The 22,902-nt window shown below is 39.7% G+C and overlaps 1 protein-coding gene across 2 annotated transcripts in view; it reads right to left on the bottom strand.

Moving 5' to 3' along the window:
- Nucleotides 1-331: 331 nt before the first annotated feature.
- The window catches only part of VSTM4 (V-set and transmembrane domain containing 4), a 44,356-nt gene continuing 21,785 nt past the window's right edge, over nt 332-22,902 (bottom strand). The window contains exons 5-8 of one of the 2 annotated variants that reach the window (XM_074908355.1): nt 22,816-22,849; nt 17,716-17,828; nt 16,804-16,865; nt 332-2,916 (exon numbers count right to left, since the gene is read on the bottom strand). In XM_074908355.1, coding sequence (XP_074764456.1) covers nt 2,791-2,916; nt 16,804-16,865; nt 17,716-17,828; nt 22,816-22,849 — 335 coding nt within the window. In that variant the 3' untranslated portion in view covers nt 332-2,790. Of the gene's footprint in view, nt 2,917-11,422; nt 11,563-16,803; nt 16,866-17,715; nt 17,829-22,815; nt 22,850-22,902 lie in introns of those variants that run through there. The other variant, XM_074908356.1, reaches the window with a different exon arrangement.

Genomic DNA, 22,902 nt, shown 5'->3' on the forward strand with positions numbered 1-22,902 from the left:
ATCTGGGCGGACACTGCATAAGAAAAGGCATAGGAAATGTCTTCTCAGGAAGGTGGGTGTTCTCCTAAGTAGTATTTCTGGCCTCCTTCCACTCAGCTGGTCTGTTGCCTTTCAGGATTCTGCTGTCATATGAAGTCAGTCACAAATGGAAAACATTTTAAAATCAGGGAATTTTCTGCAGAATGAAAAATTCAATTCCCACCTATTGGGATTGTCTAAATGCTGAGCACAAGATAAACACATATCCTCAAATCATTCTCTAGCAAACAACAAATCCTACACAGACTGAGAAAACTTATCTCACCAAAAAAAGGTAATTTATTTAGCTCAATTAACTATTATTTTTGGGAATTAGATATCAAACATAAACAAGACTATATAGAATATTAATACACAAAGAATGGTATTCATTAAAATATTGGGCATAAACATACAGTAGAGGATTTTTCTGAACACTGGGCACAATGTCCAATTGTATGTAAAAGGAATGTTTATATACCAAACTTTAGAATGTTTTAACTAAGTGGTTGACTGGTTAATGTGTTAGGGTTTTATTTTTAATTTCAAAGGAATTACTAATAAGTTCTATACTTCCTTACAGCTGACTGCAATACAAGATGTCCTCTCTGAATTGTCAGTCAGACTGGCTGTTCCAAAATTGATCCCTGAATGTTTGAGCACTCTTTAGCACCAATTTCTTTTTGGTCAGTGAATTGATTGCTGTTGTCATTGAAAGTCCATCACCTGTTCTGAAAACAAGGAAAGATACCATTCCTTTTTGGTGGATGATTAAACTCCTGAGATAATGAAAAGATGAAACAAACATTTCCTTGCCAGCTCGCAAATGCAAACATTAAAAATGCAAGCAATTACTAGCAAACCTATTGATAAAAGCTGGCCTTAGTTTGGAAAGAACTGTTTGGATGAGGGACTAGAGTTGGAATTAGTACCATATGTAATGGCCAGCCTGATAAGCTTTTCTTAAATTCTTTTTTCATACAAGAGATTTTTAACCAACATGGAAGCAGGTGACTGTGTTTTACATTTACACATCCTGACTGTACAGTAACAGATTCTGTATGCTGCCTAATCTCTATCCCAGTTCAAAAAAGTTAAAAAACAGTTTATACAGACTCTCTTATTCTGGTCAAACCCTCCAACAGGCTGTGATGTGCTCTCTCCGTTTGTCATGTGTCCCCATGCCTGCAGTGTCACCACTGCCTTCCTCTCCTGCGCTCCCATGGAGTAACAGGAATAAGGGTATGTGTATTCCCACAATGGTTCCCAGCTGTGCTCTAAGTGGGAAGTGGCTATATCACCAAAAAGGCCTGACCTGTGAAGGAGGAAGCAACTTGGATCACCTTGGTTAGGATTTCAGAACCCAAGGGCTACAAGTGCTGCTCTAAAATCCACACTACATACTGCTGAATGAGTGACCTCCCAGACCTGGAGAGGACCTGGCACATGCCAAGTATCAGATCCCCATGCTCTGATGGTGAGCTAAAGAGCCCATGCTTTTGCATCTCCATTAACTCTGCAGTTAGTCAAGGGCTAACGCTTCCTAAGGGCTGAAAGATGTTGAGTACCCAACTCTCCCTGATCTGTGGTGGAATCTGGGCATTGGAAATTTAGGAGCTTGAAAACATCAGTCCAGCTATCCTTCATGACTGAAACGCCTAGGCTGCCACAGAATAGCCTGCTTTCCATGAATGTCTATCACAGGAAAAGGAAGAATCCACTCTCGCTTACCAAGGAGTGAAGAAATAGGAAGAACATTTTGTGCTCTCACATTAGGCTCATTTCCCTATCTCCTGAGCCCTGGTCTTTCCAGAGAAATAACACCAGAGTAAGTAGGGCATTAACAGGCTCTGTTCTATACCAAAGCAGAAGCTGTGTGATTCTTCCTCTAGATAAGTAGCTCAGTAATGTATGCCACAGGAGGAAACTTCTACAGGTTTGGAAGCACCAATCTAAATCAAGGCCAAAACCAGTGTCCTGGTTCTGTCAAAGTCTTTTACTCACTATCAAGTTTTTCCTGTTCCACATCAGAATTACTAAAAGATTAAATCCTGGAAAATGTTCCTAAGCTATAAATATTCTTCCTTAAAACATTGGGGTTTAACTATAAATGTTTCCTCTGGATTATTTTGAAATGGTTGATTTCAAGCACTTAAGGAGAACTTGACTAAAAGTAACAAGTTGTTTTAAGGCAATGTCATTTAGAAAGGGAATTTGAAAATACAGAAACCAAATGTTTTTATAACTATTTCTAGAGGGGGGAAAAAAACAGAAGTAATTTTAGCGTTTCCTCTTCCTTAGCTGTAGAAAAAAAGTCTCAGCTTTACTGAGCTAATATTTTTCTGATGGGATAAAGAGCATTAAATTGACAAATTTCCTGATCGGTAGTCTTTGTTTTCAGAAGCAGGCTGATGTTCATGGATCCTGCCACTAGTCCTTCTGAGGCTTGCTAAGATGTTGTTTGCAGCTGGAGTCATATTAGCATCAAAGAAGGAATAACGTTTAGTACTGAAAATGCCCCAGGTGGAACTTCAGTTCATTTAAAGGAGAGGGGACGAACACTACAAAAGGTGTCTCTGGGATGTCACTTTTAGACCAGCTGCTTTTCCTGTGATTACTTTCAACTACATTTCATTAAAAGTGTCATAGAAAAATAGAAGTGCATGAATGGAAATAAAAAAAATAAGGACATTTGTATGGTTTTTATAAATAAACAGCACAGCAAGAATTAAATAGAACACAGACAAAGGACATTTATATAGGCATGAACTATTACAGCTTGTTCTCCTCAAAGAGTATCTGTGCATAGACTGTCGTACTGGGAATGCCTTTGGCTTCCTGAATCGGCTTCATAAGTTCAAGTTCAGCGTATGTTAAATTCTCCTCTGCGATTTTTGGCTAGGAAACAGAACCAACAAATTACAGTTATAATGTCGTTACCACTGGATATAAATATTCTATAGAACAGGCTATATTTCTTCTCTCACACATGCTAATTCTACTATGCTGTTAATCAGTTTAGTTTGCACTGGAGTTAGTTCACAGAAGAGGAAATAAAAATAAGAAACAGGAAATACGATTTTCAGGTTAATTTCCAATTTCTCTTTGCTTCTCAAGCATTGAAAATTTTGATTTGACAATTCAAATATTGCAGATTTGAAAGATGTTTGTTAGCAAAATGTTCAGCATCTTTAATCCTAAATTTCCCAATTTAATTTTAGTTGTTGGAGATTTTGCAATTTGAAATATATATATGCCAGATTTGCTTTCTAGCTGTAAACCTTGCACCAGTTACATCTCTAATCACAGCCACTCCCAGTACCTCTCATTATGTTTCTTAACAGAACAAAAAACATGTTAAAAATATACAGAGAGCAGTAAAAATTGATAGAATTCAGTTACTAACATTCCAATGGGATTTCATCACTTTTGCCATGCTGGATGAGTTCAGTTTAGAACAAAGGCCATACCACCAAAGCCGTCTGATGTATTACAGTGGCCGAGTTTCAGACTTAAAACTATAAAACTTAGAGAGATGTTATCAAGAAAATCTACTGAACAAATTTCACATAGGTGATAGAAGAGCTGCTTACTGCTATTGGGGACTTCATCTAGACACAGAGTGGTGGCTTAGAGGAGGAAAGTCTTGTGTTCCTTTGTGTGTGTTGGCTGATCAGTTGGGATTGAGTTGTTCATATCAAATTCACCTCATAAAATGTAGCGACAAGCAAAAGACTTGCTGTGGAACTAGGGGCCCTAATACTTGAAATGGATTTCAGTTCATCTGTAGAAGATTGAAGTCTGTGCTTCCTGAAGAAAGGTGAAGTGCTAAGGCCCTGTGCAAGTGAAGAACTCGAGAATTTGTTCTTTTATCTTCTTGGGTACTGTTTTCTACCTGAACATAACTGGTGTCCTCAAGTTTAAGCCTAAAAAGGACAATTAAAACAAAACAAAGATCATTTCAGCCATGTGAATTTTTGCAGTCACAAGAGTATGCCTCATAGAAAAGGGTTGCATCTCTGAGACCAAGAAAGGCTCTGCCAGTTGTAAACTGAAAACTTATTCAAACTTCATAAACCAAGGTTTTCCATGCAGGGACTTAGTTATAATGAAGAAATTGACAATATTTTCCAGTGCCCAGAGTTTCCTTTATGTTTTATTACTGCTATTTATTTCTATTTAACATGTTATTCCTGTTTCCTTGAAATATGTTTGAATAATTACTATATTGTGTTCTGGCTAAAAAACCCAAACATCTAACATCCTCTGAAATCAGTCCCTGTGCTCTCCTGCTTCCTGTCTTTTGCACTGCTCTGGAATCCTCTTATTTTGCCTTGACAGTTGCTCACACTCTGCATTTCAGATTGTTTCCCTCTGAGTGGATCAGTTTACACTTTTCCAGCATTAATTTAATCTTATTTCTTCTCTGCAGGTCTGATCCTGAAATACTTTGTGCAGCTGCTGCTGCAAGTGGTGTCACTGAAGTCAGTTGATCTGTGCATGTGGGTAAAGGCCATTTGCAGGGCTAACTGTCTGCAGAACTGTAATCTTTGCATTTGATTATTCATTGGTCTTCTCTCCCTCTCTTGCATGGGTAGCCCTATTTGATCTCAGCTTCTGGTCCTCATTCACTGTCAAATGCTCCACTGTTGACTACATGGAACATTTCATTCTTTCATTGAATTCTCTGGTGTAACGACGTAAAGGGACTTCCTGGAGATCCCAGCCTGATCTTGTATGTAACATAAATAAAATCACATGTTTCTTTTCTTTGATCATGTATTGGGACTGAGCCACAACATTTAGAAAGACATCTGTCCTATCCTGGCTTTGGTTTAAAGAATTAGAAAAACTCTCGGTCAACTGCTCTGATACTTCATTAATTTTTCTATTCCTCTCTTCTTTCTAGCCTGAGAGTATTAGCCTCAGTTCCTAGGCATTTAAGTTGGTTTTGCCCTTTATGATATGTTGAAGATTTCTTTTGAGATTTCAAAATGATATGTGCCATCTACTCAGTAGGTAGTACAGAGGCTAAATACAGGAGTTAATTTGAGGCTGGACATCACAATAACATCAGAAACTACTGAAGACTTTGTCCTCAGTCTATGATAGCACATCTAGTCTCTATTTGAAGGTATTAGGAGTTTTGCTGGCCAGCTTCAGTGGGTATCACCTCAGACCCTCAATGCAGAATGATGCACTGCATGTAAAAAGCCTCCTACAAATCAATCTGACAAAACACCAGGCTGCCTGTAAGGATGAACAAGGAGCTTCTGGACAAACTCAAACACAAAAAGGAAGCCTAGAGAGGGTGGAAGCAAGAACAAGTAGCCTGGAAGGAATACAGAGAAATTGTCTGAGCAGCCAGGAATCAGCTTAGGAAAGGCAAAGCCCTCATAGAATTAAATCTGGCCAGGGACATCAAGCGTAGCAAGAAAAGCTTCTGTTGGTGATAAAAAGAAGATGGGAAAATGTGGGGCCTCTCCAGAAGGAATCGGGAGACCTGGTTACCCAGGATATGGAGAAGGCTGAGGAGATCAATGAATTTTTGCCTCAGTCTTCACCAGCAAGCGCTCCAGCCACACTGCCCAAGTCACAAAAGGCAAAGGCAGGGACTGAGAGAATGAAGAAACACCCACTGCAGAAGGACATCTTGTTCAAAACCATGTAAGGAACCTGAAGGTGCACAAGTCCATGGGACGTGATGAGATGCATCCACAGGTCCTGAGGGAGCAGGTGGATGAAGTGGCTAAGCCGCTATCCATCATATTTGAGAAGTTGTGGCAGTTTGGTGAAGTTCCCACTGACTGGAAAGGGGGAAATAAAAGCCCCATTTTTAAAAAGGGAACAAAAGAAGACACGGGAAACTACAAGCCAGTTAGTTTCACGTCTGTGCCTTGCAAGATCATGGAGTAGATTCTCCTGGAAACTATGTTAAAGCACATGGAAAATAAGGAGGTGACTGGTGACAGCCAACACAGCTTCACTAAGGGGAAATCATGCCTAACAAATTTGGTGGCCTTCTATAACAGGGTTACAACACTGGTGGATAACGGAAGAGCAATTGATGTCATCTACTTGGACTTGTGCAAAGCATTTGACGCTGTCCTGTATGACATCCTTGTCTGTAAATTAGAGAGACATGGATTTAACGAATGGACCACTCGGTGAGTAAGGAATTGGCTGGATGGTTGCACTCAAAAAATTGCAGTCAATGACTTGATGTCCACATGGAGAGCAGTGACAAGTGGTGTTCCTCAGGGGTCAGTGCTGGGAGCAGTGCCATTTAACATCTTTATCAGTGACAGGGACAGCGAGTTTAGTGATGACACCAAGCTGTGTGGTGCAGTCAACATGGTGGAGGGAAGGGATGTGCCATCCAGAGGGACCTGGACAGGCTGGAGAGGTGGGCCTGTGCAAACCTCATGAAGTTCAACAAGGCCAAGTGGGAGGGTCAAAGCAATCCCATGCAGAAATACAGGCTGGGCAATGAGTGGACTGAGAGTAGCCCTGTGGAGAAAGACTTGGGGGTATTAGTTGACAAGAAGCTCATGTGCACTTGCAGCCCAGAAAGCTAACTGTATCCTGGGCTGCATCAAGAGAAGTGAGGCCAGCAGGTCAAGGGAGATGATTTTCCCCCTCTACTCCAATCTCATGAGACCCCCACCTGCAGTTCTGTGTCCAGCTCTGGGGCCCCCAGCATAAGAAGGACATGGACCTGCTCGCACAAGTCCAGAGGAGGCCACAAGGATGATCAGGGAGCTGGAGAACCGTCCCTGTGAGAACAGGCTGAGAGAGTTGGGGTTGTTCAGCCTGGAGAAGAGAAGGTTCTGAGGAGACCTTATAGTGGCCTTCCAGTACTTAAAGGGGGCTACAGGAAAGAAGGGGAGGGGCCCTTTATCAGGGAGTGTAGGGATAGGATGAGGGGTAACAGTTCTAAACTGAGAGGCCAGATTTAGATGAGATATAAGGAAAAAATTCTTTACTGTGAGGGTGGTGAGACACTGGCACAGGTTGCCCAGAGGGGCTGTGGCTGCCCCCTCCCTGGCAGTGTTCAAGGCCAGGTTGGACGGGGCTTTAAGCAACCTGATCTAGTGGAAGGTGTCCCTGCCACGGGCAGGGAACTAGATGATCTTTAAGGTCACTTCCAACCCAAACCATTCTATGATTCCATGATTCTATGAAAACTTTACAAACAAGCTGTTGGTCACTGTCAGAGTAAAACTCTACATTTCCTAAGATTGACCTTGTGCATCTTTTGAAGTAGAAATATTTTCATTGTTCTGTAGAAATCAGTTGCTCAGGGCAAGCTAAATCTGTATATGCTTTCCCTTTGATGTTTAATTGTATTTCATGTTATGTTTCCATTTAGAAAATGCTGCATGTCCTAAAATAGCCACTCCAACACCCAGCTCATGTAAATTTTAGAACTAAGTTTTATGAAATCATATTGTCCAGGTGTTTTATTATATTATCTCAAAATTGCATTGTTTTCTAGTGTAGATTATCTCTTTATTCTTACTTTATTCTATTATGTTTGGATATGAAAAATAACACTAGATTCCCCAAAACAAGTCATTGGGCAGTAGTGGCTGATGTGTTGCTTTCATACATTTTTATGATGTTCCTATAGTAAACATAATTTAATAAAACCAAAACACACTAAATAAATAATTGCATCTAGAAAAGCAATAAAACCAAATAAAATTAGTACTTTCATAAGTGGAAAAGGTACTTCAATTACTGCTACAAGCAACAGCACACCATAAAATGTGTAGAATAATTTCCCTTATGCATATTTCTAGTATGTAATAATTTGATTGAAAATATGAGGAAACACACAGGAGGTTCAAAATTGTGAAGGGTATACAGTTTTCAGCAAAGGATGCGTAATAACAGTGCATGGAAGCCAACACTACTTTAAAGTACCTATGGTAGCCAGGGTTTTATTCCATACACTCTTCTGTACTTCATTTATCAACCACAGGTTTAATTTAATTTTGCTGGTTTATTTGTCCAAAACCAATTTTTTTTTGAACAGGAAGAGAAAGAAAACTAATTCTACAATTTCATCTTTCATTTGGACTGGATAGCATTTTGGCAGTGTAAGCCTGGAATCCTGCCACCACCTTGTTTTTGGAACAATAGTGTGACTTTAATAACTAATGTTATAGGTGGGACTGATACCAGGACAGGAGAGGAAGAGACAGTGAATGACTGGCCATTCACCTCTCCATCCTGGCTCTTCACTTAGGAGGTCATTGGGATTTCTATGGCTACAACATCCTTTCCTGAAAAATTACCTCATTCTAAAATAACATTGAAATTATTTCTTCAAATAGAATTCTATTTTGTGACATTTCTAGATTCGGGCTTTATTTTGTATGTCTGTTTCCTCGTCTTGAGATCACACACTTTGCAGAAATATAAACTGGTAAGAGTCATCATTTTCCAGTGTATCTTCTAGCAAATGTAAAATGATGCCTCTTCCAGATTTCTTCCAGTTCAATTTTAGTTTATTCCAGTTACAGGGCTTCCCGCAGGCAACTATTTGAAAGAGTTGACTTATAGGACCATTTTTCTTAATAAACAATCTGTAAAGTCTATCATGAATATTTAAAAGAAACTGAAGTATGTGCATACATAGCTTTGTTTCTATTGGGTTTTTCGAGTATGTCATACAAATTACCTAGAAGGGATGCATTTTTAATTAAAATTACTCTGATTTTTGTCATAATTACCAGGAATGTCAATTTTGCTCTTCCTAGGCTTAGCTGGTTTGTCTCTTGCAGCCTTAAGGATGCTTATTGTGAGCACTGTCAGACTGAAAGTTCTTGAAGTTTTAACTAAGACCACTTTTATCCAAATTTGTAATTAGATATGAAGAAAACAAGCAACTAATAACCTCATAAATTTAATGTGTCGGAAAAACAACTGATGCCAACTTGCACTTATGGATTGCTGCAATCTCATTGTTCCATGACCGCACCAGTTATCATGAAGATGACAAATTGAATGTGAATTTCTAATTAAAAAAAAAAAAAACAAACAACCCCCCATGATTCTAGTTTACTATCAAAAATAAGCAGAAAAGGGCTCACTTCAATCTTAAATATTTTGGTGACTATTGCTGCAGACATTTGCCTTGGAATTCAGTGTCTATATGATCACATGTGATGGGAGTTTTGTTTGGAATATGATGCAGAATGACTTTAACACAGGACCAGGGAAAGAAAACTATGTTTATAGACCAAATTGAATCTTTACCTCTGAGTTTTCTGGATTTGACAAGCATGTGTCCCAAGTTCCAGTCAGATCTTCACAGTATTTTTAGTAACTCCCATTTCCTGCAGCAACACTTGAAAATTAAACCCCACCCTCACTGGCATGCCCTGTGCTCATAGGTGAATGGATTAGGTCACCAAGGATAAAACCTTGCCAATTATGCATGTTTGCTGGTTTGACTGCCAGTACATGGCAAATTGCCACCTATGGACTGGCCATGCTATGCTGTTGGGTGCACACTGCGATACGAGAGGCATGCTGTAGAAAATGCAGATGGTAAAGGTACAGAATCAAGAGGTGGTTGTGAGGTTTGTTTAATCTAGTCTCTAGCAAATTCACTTCTCTGCAGGTTACTCCAGAGCACAAAGAAAGCAGCCCTGCCCCAGTGCCAAGAAGCAGCTCTTTCTTAGCAAGCACATGCTGGAAGTACCATTTTTTCTCTCCCTTTCTCTTGCAAAGGCCAAGCTTGAATCTTTGGCCTTTTCCCTTTCATATCTGAGAAACATCCTGTTTTGTAGCCACACTTGGTAAAGAGCTCCACAGGAAAAATGTGGATACTGTCCAGATGGCACAACTCAGGAACATCCTATGTCACCGCCTGAGCACACTCATTCAGAAAGTGTCTAGACAGGACTCTCCAGGCCAACTGGATGGGCTTTGGCCACAGGGACAGATTGTTGCTTCTCTCTGCATGAATTCCCAGGTGGGAGGAAACTGCACACTGCATGCAGCCTAAGGAAAAGGGGCTAGCCCATCTTCTTCTCTGCATATCTCCTTTTCAAAAGCACCTTTTTTTTGAAGCTGTGGGAGGGGATGGTGTATGGCTTGGCCATCACCGTAGGTTCAGTTACAGAGATAAAGGCAAGAGTGTGCTGAAGCAAAGATTCAGCATGTTTGGTGGACAGGTTTTAACTCCCTTGTCAGGACCACCAGGACACAGGGAGACTGCACAGATTAGCAGTGAAGTTAGGCAGGATTTTAAAAAGTTAATAGTGAGAAAAATGTAGCTTCAGAGAGAAAAGGATTAGCCTTTGACAGGCCTATTTTTTAATATACACTGGAAAACCACTCTCTCTAGAATGTGTGGTCTTTCTTGTGCTGAAATCAGTAGTGGTCCTCAGGGCCATAGATAGATATATTTTATGCTTAAACACTATGAACCTCAGTGGGCTGGCTCCCTCATTAAGGCAGTAACTCAGGAGTCAGAAAGATATCTTTTTTCTCTTTAGAGCTTTGGGTGTTTACCAAAGTCAGTGTCTTGACTGCAGTCAGAAAGCCAGAGATTCCCCTAGAAGAGGAGCTTCAAAAATTACTTCTGCAGACCTTCATGAAAATCTGAAGCTAGATCTACAAGATGAGTTATCCCCTAGAAATGCAACTGCTGCCCAGTAAGAGTGCTGAAATATCAAGGGAGCCATTCTCTTCTCAGTGCCAAAGCTGAGAAATATGACATTAGAAAATACGGGGAACGGGAAGTATGACTTTTAGTGGCACTATCAGTTAAACAGGACAGGTTCTTTCCATTAAGATGACTACTTTTTACTCCCTAGAGTAAAAAATACTTCCTAGACTCCCTTGGAACAGTATTTAGAACAATTTCTGAAGCCTCCTTCAGAACTGCATCAAAATTTTGCTATTGAAGCCCACGGAAGTTACAATAATGAAGTCAGGGGACAAAGAAGATTTACTAAGTCCCACTGAATGATTTTATTTTAAAGAAACAGAATCCTGCAAATGTAGGGCAGGTAGTGACTCTAAGGGGTGAGCCTGTCCATCTTTCTTCATTAACCGAATTAAATATACTTGCAGAGGTTTGTCCAGCCTGTTTTAACAGCTTTGGGGGAAGAATGCCCTCACCTTTGCTAATGTTTTATTCCTTTTACAGTTGCAGAGTTATTCCTAGATTCTAAACCAATACTGCTGGAAATCAGGCTGATTTCTTCTTATCCTTCCAAAAGGCCCAAGGAAGTAATTAAAGATTTTCAGTTCTCTGGTGACACTTTTATTACTCCAAATGTGTCATCATGCAAAAATCATCTGCTGTGGGATTTTGTAAATACACAAGTCTCAGCACAATTCCAGCAAGAGATTTTATATATTTATACAAACTGTTCCTTCTTGGGGTAAAGACAGCAACCTGTGATCTGAATGGGAAAGCAGGCATAACTCAGTAGTTCTGAATATGCTGTGTTCTGAGTGTCAACCTGAATGTGTAAATGGTATTCATGTTCCTATGGACATCTCACATCCTAGGAGAGACTGAAAAAAATAAAGGATTATTCATCTTGCAGAGAGAGAAATTATGCAGACTGGATGGAAATATTCAAGAATCATAGACAGTCAAGGAAAAACATGTTCACCGCTCCTTTACATATCGTATATACAATGTTGCTTGAAGTCTGTGGAGATCAATAATGCCTCAAAGAAATTTGGAACTTAAATCATCACACATTGTTAAATATTGTGGAGGAAACAACTCTTATAACAGAGGGTGGCATAGCTTTTAATTTAAAATCATCCAGGAGAAAGGAAGACCTGATTGTTCTCAGATCCAGAATCCACAAATTACTGAACAAATGTATTTCACTTCCTTTTTCTTTCTCAATGAAATGGCCAATGGTACCTACAGGTTAAGACTAATAAGGAATCCTTCTAGCTGTGCAAAAACCTGACTAGCCTACCTTTCTTAGCTACCTTGATGCATGTGGTTTGAATGATATAGTGCTTAATGTAAGATGAAAAAGAAGACAGGTAAAAAATCAACTCATCCATCAAGTACAATCTTGCAACAATGTGTAAATCTGCTCCCAGGTTGCTATGAGGCTGAAGCTGCAAGACAGCAGGCTGGAGCACAGGTTAGAAGGCACAAATTTCCCAGCAATCAAAAACCAAAAGCAGCTCTTTAGATTTCACAGCTCTGATATGTTAATCAGACTGCAGATAATTCACTCTCACATCTAGATCCCTTTCCCAAAAGGACTCCAAGGTTACTGATTCTGATATATAGTGGATCTTGTTGGTTTGTCGTACAATGTGAACACTCCTGAAACCTAAAAGTCAAAAGGATTTTTCAGGTGAAGAAAACTTAAGCACCTGGGCATCTTTAGGAGCACCTGTCTTCAATTCTTGATTCAGGAGTATACACTGATGTAGAACACTGAGCTAAATGTATAATGCTGAAAGCTTGACTTTGCTGAGTAGACGCAGATGACAAGACCAAGTCACAACCTTCTCAGTTTTACAGGTGTCAAACCTATGTCAAGTTCCTGCTCAAAACAACACCCTTCTGCTTTGTGGACATGGCAGGAGCAGGGAAACTGTCCTTTGAATGAATACTTGCATATTCCAGACTTTCAGATATGTTACTCATTACAGAGTAAGCAGTTTCGGTGCAGGGACTGTCCTGACCTGTGCTAGCAGTCAGCACATTGTCAGCACTTAGCCCATGATGATAAATAAGGATGGGATTTTCAAAGCTGCAGAAAGAAACCTGAGCTTCTCATTTCTGTTACATCTGTAAAAACCTGGGAACCCAAATCTCTGAGCTGGCTTTGCAAATCTCAGCATAAAATATAGAAGTGGTGCCTGAAAAAGGCAGGCAGGTAGAACAGGTGCCAAAGATTATGCTTTCACTCAAAGTTAACAAAATGACTTCCCTCAGTCTTAGATAACCATAAGCCCTTTCTGTTTCTCAAGTAGCTTTTACATCATCATCATCATTAAAAGAAAAACTCGGCAATCATGTGGTGCCAGGTCACTGGTGATCCAATCCACTCTGAGATAAACAATGCTGTCTACTCTGTAAAACAGCTCAGCTATGATCACTGAAAGCACTCTGCTTCAGAAGTCACACAGGACCGGTATGTATTCTGTGGTGTGGAACAAGAGAAGCCAGATACACTCCAGTGAAGAGGTTATTCAAGAGGTTTGTCAGTGTAGGAGCAGCAGAAGACAGCTCTTATGTACTGCATGCTTTACGTGTACAGTGTGTTTGAAAAACTAAGCCCAAGGGGATCATTTGTAATACAGGATATATTCACTTTATTTCAAAGTCAGATGATCATATGACTTGGCAGAGGCCACATAAGTCAGTGGCAGAATCAGGAAGATTATAGTCTGTTTTATCTGTGCAGGTATTCCTCCCCTTAAAATTTAGCATGAAAATGATGAAGTCAACACAAATTTTGCATAAGTAAAGACTGCAGGATTTGATCTAACCTGAAGTCATGTTCTTTCCATTGGCTCTAGTGAATCATACAGGAGTTCCTAAGCTTGGTGGTGCAAACCTTCATGAAAAGACACTGAAACCTTTTCATTTAGATGCTGTTCTATAACTGACACTCTTGGGCTACGACAACTAATCTCTAGGAAGCAATGAAAAGCTTACCAGAAAATTTGGTTGAGGAAGTATGGATTTATCTTTACCAACTCAAAGGGCTAAGTACTTAAGGCTATAGCAGAACAGCCCTTAGAGAACAGAATTTGTGGGCCCCTAGAATTTTCTTCTTCCTAATGACTCTCTGTGCTTCTTGCATGCTATAAAACCCATCCCTTTTTGCATTTCAGCATCTCTATTTCCTTTGATCTGTACACATTTCTCATTGATGCTAATAGAGAATGACACTGATGGGGAATATTTTTGCAACAAGGGGAGCATAGAATTGTTATTCTGGCTAAAGCAAAAGCAATATGACTTAAGCAGAGTTTTTAAAAGACTTTACTCAAGGCTGTGCAATTGAACATATTAGGCTTTCTCTCCTTTTTTTTTTTTTTTTTTAATTTTCATTGAGATTATGTCCATATTTTATTCAGGTTATTGTATTCTTGTAAAATTATACTGCAACCCACTCTAGCACGTTAACAACAAAAGAAATTCTCTAGCTTATTATAAACATCTTTCAAGAAACCAGAAGCACATGTCCTCTGGAAATAATTTTGCTGGTATTTAGGTTATTACAAAAAATTTCCCAAAACACTGGAATTATTTTGTAATGTTTCCTTATACTCTAGCTTATTTGCTTAGGTTTTCTAGAATATTCTCCTGGTGCCTCGGTGTGGTACCTTCCTTGGGTTGCACAGGAAAGCTGCAGAAGAAGTCCAGAAACTCAGCAATTTGAGTCTGTCTTTGCAGTGATGACTACTGAGTAACTATGTGCCATCAATGAAAAAAGACCTAGTGCAGACACCCGCTGCGCAATAATTACAGTTGGAAAGAAAAAAACTATTTTATCCTGCATGGATTTGGTAGGATGACAATAATATTTTTTGCCCCAAAACAGACTGAAAATTTAAAATCTGAGAAATTTGGGGGAATTAAAAAAATGGGGAGGCGAGCTTGCTGAAAATCAACAAAATGTTTCATTTAAATTAATTTGATATGTCTTTTTCTCTGTAACTATTACCATTTTGTATCTTCATTGAAACTTCTTCTACTTTGATCTGTTTAATTTCCTCACTGAAAAACCATTTAAAAACATAAAAAAAAAAGATACTATTTTTCTTTTTTTCTGAGAAGACTAAAACATAGAGGTTAACCAACTGTGTTGTAAAGTGAGCTAAGAGGAATGGAAATGGGAAACAGCTCTGGGGAGTGTCATACCCAGCTTCTGAATGTGCCTTATAGACTGACTTGGGTTTACTTTACTTTGCCCTTTATTGCATTTTATTGCTATGTGATTTTGGGTCCTGAAAATCCCTTGGATAGTATTTGTTGGATTACTTTTTGACTTAAAACTAATACATCCATAGACCGCATGTTTTCTGCAGGCTGCAATGTGTCTCCAGGTGCACTCTGAGGTGAAACATGAAAGGGGAAAGAGCAACATATGGAAACGGCTGCCAGACTCGAGTCCAACAGTAAGGCATTGAAACTGCGTCTGCTGGCTGCACGCAGTGTGTGGATCCTCAGCCATGCTAGGGAAGACAAAGCTGATTTCCTTGTTTGAAAAGGCTTTATTTATGTTCACCTCTGAAGAGTTTGAACCTTGGCTGGAGTTGTGTAGCAGGAAGGGAAGAGCCAACAGCTATTTGTGGCCCATATCCTTGGATTTATTCCAGAAAGAAAAAGCATCTGGAAACAGATTTACCTCAAGTTCAGCATGTGTTGATGTGCTTTATTGACCTGCAGGAAGAGCCTGAGTGCGTTAGCTGATGACAGCTTTTCCTAGGAGGGCTGAAGACTAACTGTTTTCTGATGTAGTTGCGTGCCTGAGCACAGTGATTAATGCAGTGTGCACATGGCAAAGGGTGGCTGTCATCCCCTGATGCCAAGTGCTCTCATCTGTGTCTTTGTCCTCTTAGCATAGCTTTGGTCTGATGCAATTACCTACATGGATATAAGTTTTTTTTCATGGACTTTTAAAACTCTGCCTCTTCCTCTACTGAAACCTGACCTGTATGAGCAGAGCCTGTCCAAGGTATAATCCCTGCAGGACCAGCAAAGGAGAGGTGAGCTCCATACCCAAGCAGCAATATCAACTAAGATTTTAGCTGAGCTGTTTAAGTCACCTGGCATTATGCCCAGGTATCCTGAGTTGTACCCTGACTATGCTTAAAAGGGCTGAAGTTATTTACTGACAATTGGTGGGAAGGTCCCCAATTCTAACCCTCATCTGAAAGTGAAGCCATCACAGAGGCATTTGGGTTATTCACATGGCCTAACTTTAGGCACCAACCTTCACCTCAGTTAGGAGGTTAGTCACTTTGGGCTCTCTCTGCTGACAGAGAAGGGAGAAAGGATCCCCAAAAGGCAATTCAGAGCATCTAGTCTGAATTAGTAGGAGCATCAGGCTCCTACTCTAACTCATCTCTCTTTCTATTGACTATATAGGGAGACTAGCAGACCACCCTCTTGATACAGGCAGCTGAAGTTAGTTGGTATAAAACTCTGTCTCTATTACCCCTGGATGTTTTGTTCAGGGACTGTTTTGCTACAAAAGCAGAGGAACATCTCTCCATCTATTTGATTTATCTGGCATATATCTGCAGGGTTTTTTTCAAACAGAAACTCATATCCAACAGAAACTGTCATGAGTTTTCGTTAATATGAGTTATATACATACACTTTATTCCTGCAATTCAGTTATTCCTGACTTACACCACTGTAGGGCAGAATCAGGCTCCCCATTTCTGACTTTAAAAGTCTCAGAAGCAGTGTGACCAGTATGGTTGTGATTCTGTCAGTAACTGGTGTTTTTTCTAAAGCACCGGCTGCCAGAAGTATGTGAGAATCAATAGCAGGTTTCATTTAAGAACAGGCTAAATCTGTAGACACGATGACTGCTAGAAAGCTGGAAAACATAATCCAGTGTAATCTAATGCTAAAATGAAAAGAGCCAAGATAATTAATTCGTGATTTGAAAATGTATTACTTAAAAAAAAAGGACTTGTATGATTTTTAAGCCAATTTATAGTTTCTGAACCTAGAGTTCTGGCAACATTACAGCAACTGTATTGAAAGAAAAGAATATGGAGAAAATAATGTCATAGAAAATTACTTACCAGGGTCAATTTTCTTTGAGGTTTCAAGAGCTTGGGCTTAGGAAAATTATTGACTATTGGAGCTATGGAAATAAATATTAAGGGATCATTTAATATTATCATCATTCACTGTCATTTTTAGTACATGCATTTGGCAATTTATAAATTACAGATTAATAGTGGATTAGAAACAAATACATGTACTTATAGCAGAGTTTAACTTATTTCAGGCAACATATTTTACAGTGATGTATAGGGCTTATGAATTAGAAAAGTTCATAAGATTAAAGAGTATGATATGCAAACATTCCATTTGTGTGCAGAAGCCAGAGGAAATAGGTCCCTTGAGAACTGATCACTTGTGATCTAACCCACAGTAAACCTTCAGGTCTTTTCCCTCTTTCCCAGTGGCTCAGCACTGGCAGTAGGGCTCAGAAAGTACACTCAAGAGTTTGTGAGACTGACCCCAGAGGCAATTGCAAATCCTATTTGAAAGTGAGGTCCTCAAGAGGTTGATCTTTATCTGCTCATTTTGCTTTATTCTCAAGTACACCCGCAATTTTAAGAGTGCAATGTGCTGGCTTCCCTCAGCCTACCCTCAACATGAAATTCCATCTTGCCTAAATTTAATCTTGTCTTTGAGTAGTATGAATATTGCTACAGAGGTTCCCCTCTCTCCTCTGATTAGTTGGAGCTGAGACCTCTTGCTTGAACTCCGTGACTAGCGTTTCAATAGCTAAAGCTGCAGGGAGGTGAGACCCTGGTCCCAGCAGCAGTCACAGGCCATTTCTTCCCCCATTGATGGCAGCGAGCACAGGTCTTCTCACAGGCAGAGTCACTGGCAGAGTGCAGGAGTCCTGACATCCCACACTCTGCTGTCTCTCCATGGTTGTGCTCAAGATTTAAAATACCTCTGCATCTCTGTTTGCGTACCTTTTGCGGGGATGGCTGGTGGCTGCTCCAGTTTCTCTTTTTCTTTCTTTTTCTTTACCTTCTTGGGCTGTAGAGGGGACATGCTTGTCACACTGGTAACTGTCTCCCCAGAGCTGCAAAGCAGAGGCCCATATGTGAGGGAAAAGTGAAGGAAATGGAGGGAAAGACAGTTTGTCTCAGTGAGTTCATGCAAAAACATCACCTTCCGCTTTTAAGAGTCCCTGCCCAACAACTTGTATTTTGATCTGGGGATATACTGAAAAACCTCTTACAGGGGTTGGGAGTGCTCTGGGTCTTGATTTTTTCAATCCTACAGTCTGGCTGAGAAACTCATGAGTCTGATCTACCCTGGTGCAGAAAATACAAAGTGTCAGGTTAAACAAGACTTGTTCCATAGCACTGATTCCTTAAAAACATGTATGACCCCACTGGTGCACCCAGGATGACCCTCTACCCATCTGTCCTCGAGGGCCAGAGGCACGAATGGCTTAGGTGACTTGCATAAGCTCACACAGAAAGTGTACAGCAAAGCAAAATCTTCAATGCTTTTTCTGGGCTAAGACTGGCTGAGGGACCAGCAGGCCAGGAGGGTGTGTAGCATCTCTTCAGACAGCTCACGAACCCTCATTTGAAAAAGCTAGCTTCTTAAAAGAACCCAGTGTGGTCAGTGTGTATAAAATGGAGAAGCTGTGCCCCAGTCTCTAAACTCGGGCATTCTCTAGTAGATCTGTGCTGAAAAAGCACTAGTAAGAACAAGGGAAGAGTACAAGATATACTGTAAACAGACTTCTGTCCAATAAAGTTTCTGTGTTTGGACTATTCCAGTTTAACATCCTCTAAGTCTGGGGTTTTTACCCTTAGCATCTTCAAAAGCCTGAGCTGTAAATCCTGCTTTGAGTACTTAGGGCTTGGATATGCAGTCAGGTTGCAGCAGTTGTCACCATGTGTCAGCTGAGTTGTGGTAACTATGCAGGTGCTCCTAGCTTGCAACTAATGGGAAATAATATTGCATTGGCTTAACTGGTAGTGAAAGAAATTTTAACTTACAGCTGGGGTGGGAGGAGAGTGTATAGCAGTTAGTTATGATGACTACGGTGGTGGAGATGATGTGGTAAGCAGTTGCTGCTGAGATGCATCTGACCACGGGCTCATCCTGAGAAAGATTAACACGATATGGTTGTGGGGACCTTCTGTTCTGTGCTGGTGAGTTACACCACACAATGGGATCCAACCAGGGTCTCCATAGTCATAACACTGACACTGGTTTCACTTAATTTTAAATCATTTGTCCCCAGTTGCTGTTCCTCTCCAGGTTCTTTTGCATAATGAAACATTCTCTTTATATTAATAGAATAAAATATTCAAACTGGGCCAAAGTCTTAATGAAAGTTAAGATATCTCAGCTATTGCCCACACAAGAATAACAAAATAACAGATATTATAATTTTACACAGCTGTAAATCCAAATGAATGTCACTATCATTGGTAAAATTACTCTGGATTTACACTTGTGTAGATTACAAAAACTCTGGTTTGCTGATTTTCCTGAGTTCTGTTCCATGCACTCAGTCCAAAACATGTTTGCTGCTAAACTTTTTAAAAAGTGTTTAAAAGGTAAAATATTTTCATGATTTATAAATAAATCACATCAGTTCTGTAAACTGAAGATTGCATTAAAATAATCTCAAAGTCTGCCTGCACTATTGTGAACCTATCCCACAACCGTTTGTTTCTATATTAAAATTAAAACATGAAATGGTTTAAAACCAACAGGAAATGAAATTGTCCTGCCTGGCTCCATTGCCCAAACACAGCAAACTGCAAAGAACAAAGAATACCAAAAAGGGGACGAGAATGATTTTTTTTAAAGGTTTTTGGTTTTACTAATCCAAGGTCATTAAGGCAGATGTGTAGTTTAAAGATACTATTATTCTGATATAGCTACTTTAAGCACAATATATGAAAAGGCTTACTGTCACTTCATTGCATTAGTTATTATTCCTGCTTTGCCACTGAAAAAGTGAAGCTACAGAGAAATGTATTTGTGGCTTACGCTCTTCTTTTAAATGCTAGGGCCATAGAGGGTTAATTAATTCTGGGCGATACAATAACTGTATTTGCTGTCTTAGAACTGAGCTCTTCAAACCAAACAAGGAGGCTCAGAAAAGACTCCTTGGCTCTGAAACACTGCCTCTTTGTGAGATTGTCTTTTTCTGTGTCTAAAAGGAAAGTTAGTTTTTTATCTCTGGCTCCAATTCCAGCCTCCTGACCTCTATTTCAACAGTGTCACATTGTGCATTTCTTGAAGGATCTAATGAGTTTTTAGAGAGCAAGAAAAATACACGAGTTTGGGGGAGAGACCTGTGGAAGGTGTCTAACAATCATGGCACCAGGACAGCAGTTTCCCTTGAGGTCATGGCTGTCCCAAGAACTGGTAAAATACTACAGTTTTGGCTTTGCTATCCTTTTTAGAGTCAAGGATGTGGGACTTTTCCTGTTGGCAATTAAGTCAGCTATTTCCTTTTGTCAAAGATCTGCAAGGGGATGACAAAAAAATCGCATGAGTGAGCTGGGAGCTGCTTTGATATTTTCCAAATAAGGGAGCTTTGTGAAAAGGTGCCAGGGATGGACTGAGTATTTGGTTCTGGTTCAGTCTAGCAGAATTTGCTCCTATGATGTTAGATTGCCACTGTGGAATCAAGATGTCGAGACTGACAGCCTCCTGAGGTAAACAGCTTTTTCACCTCAAATTGTTTGTCTCTAGAAGAGCAGTCACTGAAGGACTGGAGAGTTTAGGCCAAAATAAATATAAAAGACAGAAAAAAGCAATTCCTATTTTCAAAACAACACCTCCTGGGGGTTTCTGGATCTGAAAACTGACAAAATGATCTAATAACAAGGAAGATAATAATAAGGAGGATATTTAAAGAAAAGAAAACCCCAGAAAATGGAATTAGGTGGAATTAGGAAAACCCAAAATAACTATACTTTTAATTTAGGTATTTATTTTTAAAATGTGGGAGAGGGTTTTGGTTAACTCATTTTTTCCCTTCATTTATTATTGGCCAACCAGCAAAACAAAACCTAAACATTTGCTTTGTTCTTCTCAGGAAATCTGGATTTAATTTTCTTTTCTACCAAGGCCATTTTGTGAGACCTGGGGCAAATCACTTAGCCCTCTGTGCTTCAAATTCCAATTAAGTAAAAACATTATTATGATGTCAAGACATGAAATATTTCAAGATGCTTAGGTATTACTGCAGTGGGAGTACAGACATTTCTTAGACACTGGACTATTAATGTAATTTTGAAACTGGATTCTGCCCTGAGTTTGAAATATCACTAAGGGAGTTGGAGCTAAGCCTTTCTAATCAAGGCTGATTTTTGTGCAGCGTAGTCATTTTGACTGGCAGGAATCTCATGCAAATTAGTTCATCAGTTTGGTCTAATGGTATTTAGACACTGGGTTTTGGGTCTAAATGTGCTGAAATAAGTTCCAAGACAAGGAATGCACGGGTGAAGAGAAATGAGTTCAAAGGATTAATGATTTGTGTTTTGAGCAGAGGGTGGAAAATAAACAGTACCAAGTGCAAAACATAACAAAAATGATGATACTGGTAACACTTTCATAGCTATTTATTTTTAAAGCTTTGAAGTCAGTGCACTTTAGACATACATTTGTGGGACCGAGGCTTTCATTAGCATGTCTTGTCACAGTGAAATACATGAAACCATATTTTTATCCATAGTCACACATTTGTTTCCAGAGACTGTTTTACAGTAAAAAAGTCACGTTGTCTTGTTTTCTCCCTGCTATTCAGCCTCCAAAGTTTAGTGTTTGCAGTAGTACTGCATCATCTACTCCCAGAAAGGCAGATTCTCTAGTATGAGTCTTTTTATCTGACTGCCATGCTCCATTTTTTCAGCCATCTTTTCAGTTGGGTCTCATTTTATTTCTTGTGTTCCAAACTACTTTGATTTCCTCCCCCTCCCCCCCCCCCTTTTTTTTTTTTTTTTTTTTTTTTAAATTTCCAGCTTTGTCCCAGCAACTAATAAAGAAGGGGAAAGAGAAAACATCCAGGGAAAAAATGAAAACTGCTAAGCTGTCTCTGTAAATATCTGGTGTGGCACAATGGCTGGTCAGGGTCACAGAACAAAGATCTTCCCACAAATAATATGAAAGTTTCAGTTTGTACTGGCCTCTCCTGAACTCTCTGTTGCTTTATTGTGATTTTACTTACATCTGAGTGTCAGTTAGATTGAACACAGTGATAATCCCATGAGAATGAAGTAAAAATAACACTATTTGAGGATCTAGGGTATGCTATACTTGGCATTGAGTCTCATAGTATCTAGAGAAATAGTATTTGTGATACCAAGTGATACTGGATTTAAACTACAAGACTAAAACCACATGTTCTATGTCACTGAAAACTGGGAAACAGCTGTTCTTCTGTGTTGTTATGAGGCATCCCTCTTTAATCTTTTTTTGTTTGCAAAATACTTCTGTCATCTTTTTTTTTTTTTTAGTGCAGTTCCAGCACAATTTATATCTCAGGAAAATCATATGATGGAAATGAGTTTTAGAGCACCACACAAACCTTTGGCAATTGGTATTTAAAGGCACAGTGATTAATGACTGCTGCAGAAGTAGAATTTTGCCCACCACTTGGGAGTCTTCAGCTGGGAACAGACTTGGGCTTTGAAAATCTGATTTTGAGCCCCTGTTCCTGGGTGCAGGAATCATTGGGTAACATTGTGGTTTGTTCTTTGTACATGGATGGTTTAAGTCATTACCATCTGGTGAGCTGTTGGGAAACACTAGAAAGCCATGCAGGATGAAAGGAGGCTTCTCCAGAAAGCCATTTCAAGCCTCAGGGAGAGGTTTGTCACCGAAGCACCTGCCAGACCTACAACTAGATAGCCCAGGTAGATCTCCCTTATCACGCACAGCAGATGTTGGCTTGCAGGCACATTCATGAGTCATGAACCCAGGACTCTATCCTCCTGTAGGCCTTACTCGTCTTCTTCAGCATACATAGGAAAACAAAAACAGAACTGGTGCCTTGGATTACAGTAAAGAGAAGTGTAATCTCCTACCTGTTCTGGGGGCATTTCACCAGGTAGTGCTTCACTGTTAAAGAAAAAAAAAAAAAGAAAGAAAGAAAATGTGGCTTCACACCAACA

The sequence above is a fragment of the Athene noctua genome, chromosome 5, assembly GCF_965140245.1.
Source record: "Athene noctua chromosome 5, bAthNoc1.hap1.1, whole genome shotgun sequence".
Taxonomy (NCBI): Eukaryota; Metazoa; Chordata; class Aves; order Strigiformes; family Strigidae; genus Athene; species Athene noctua.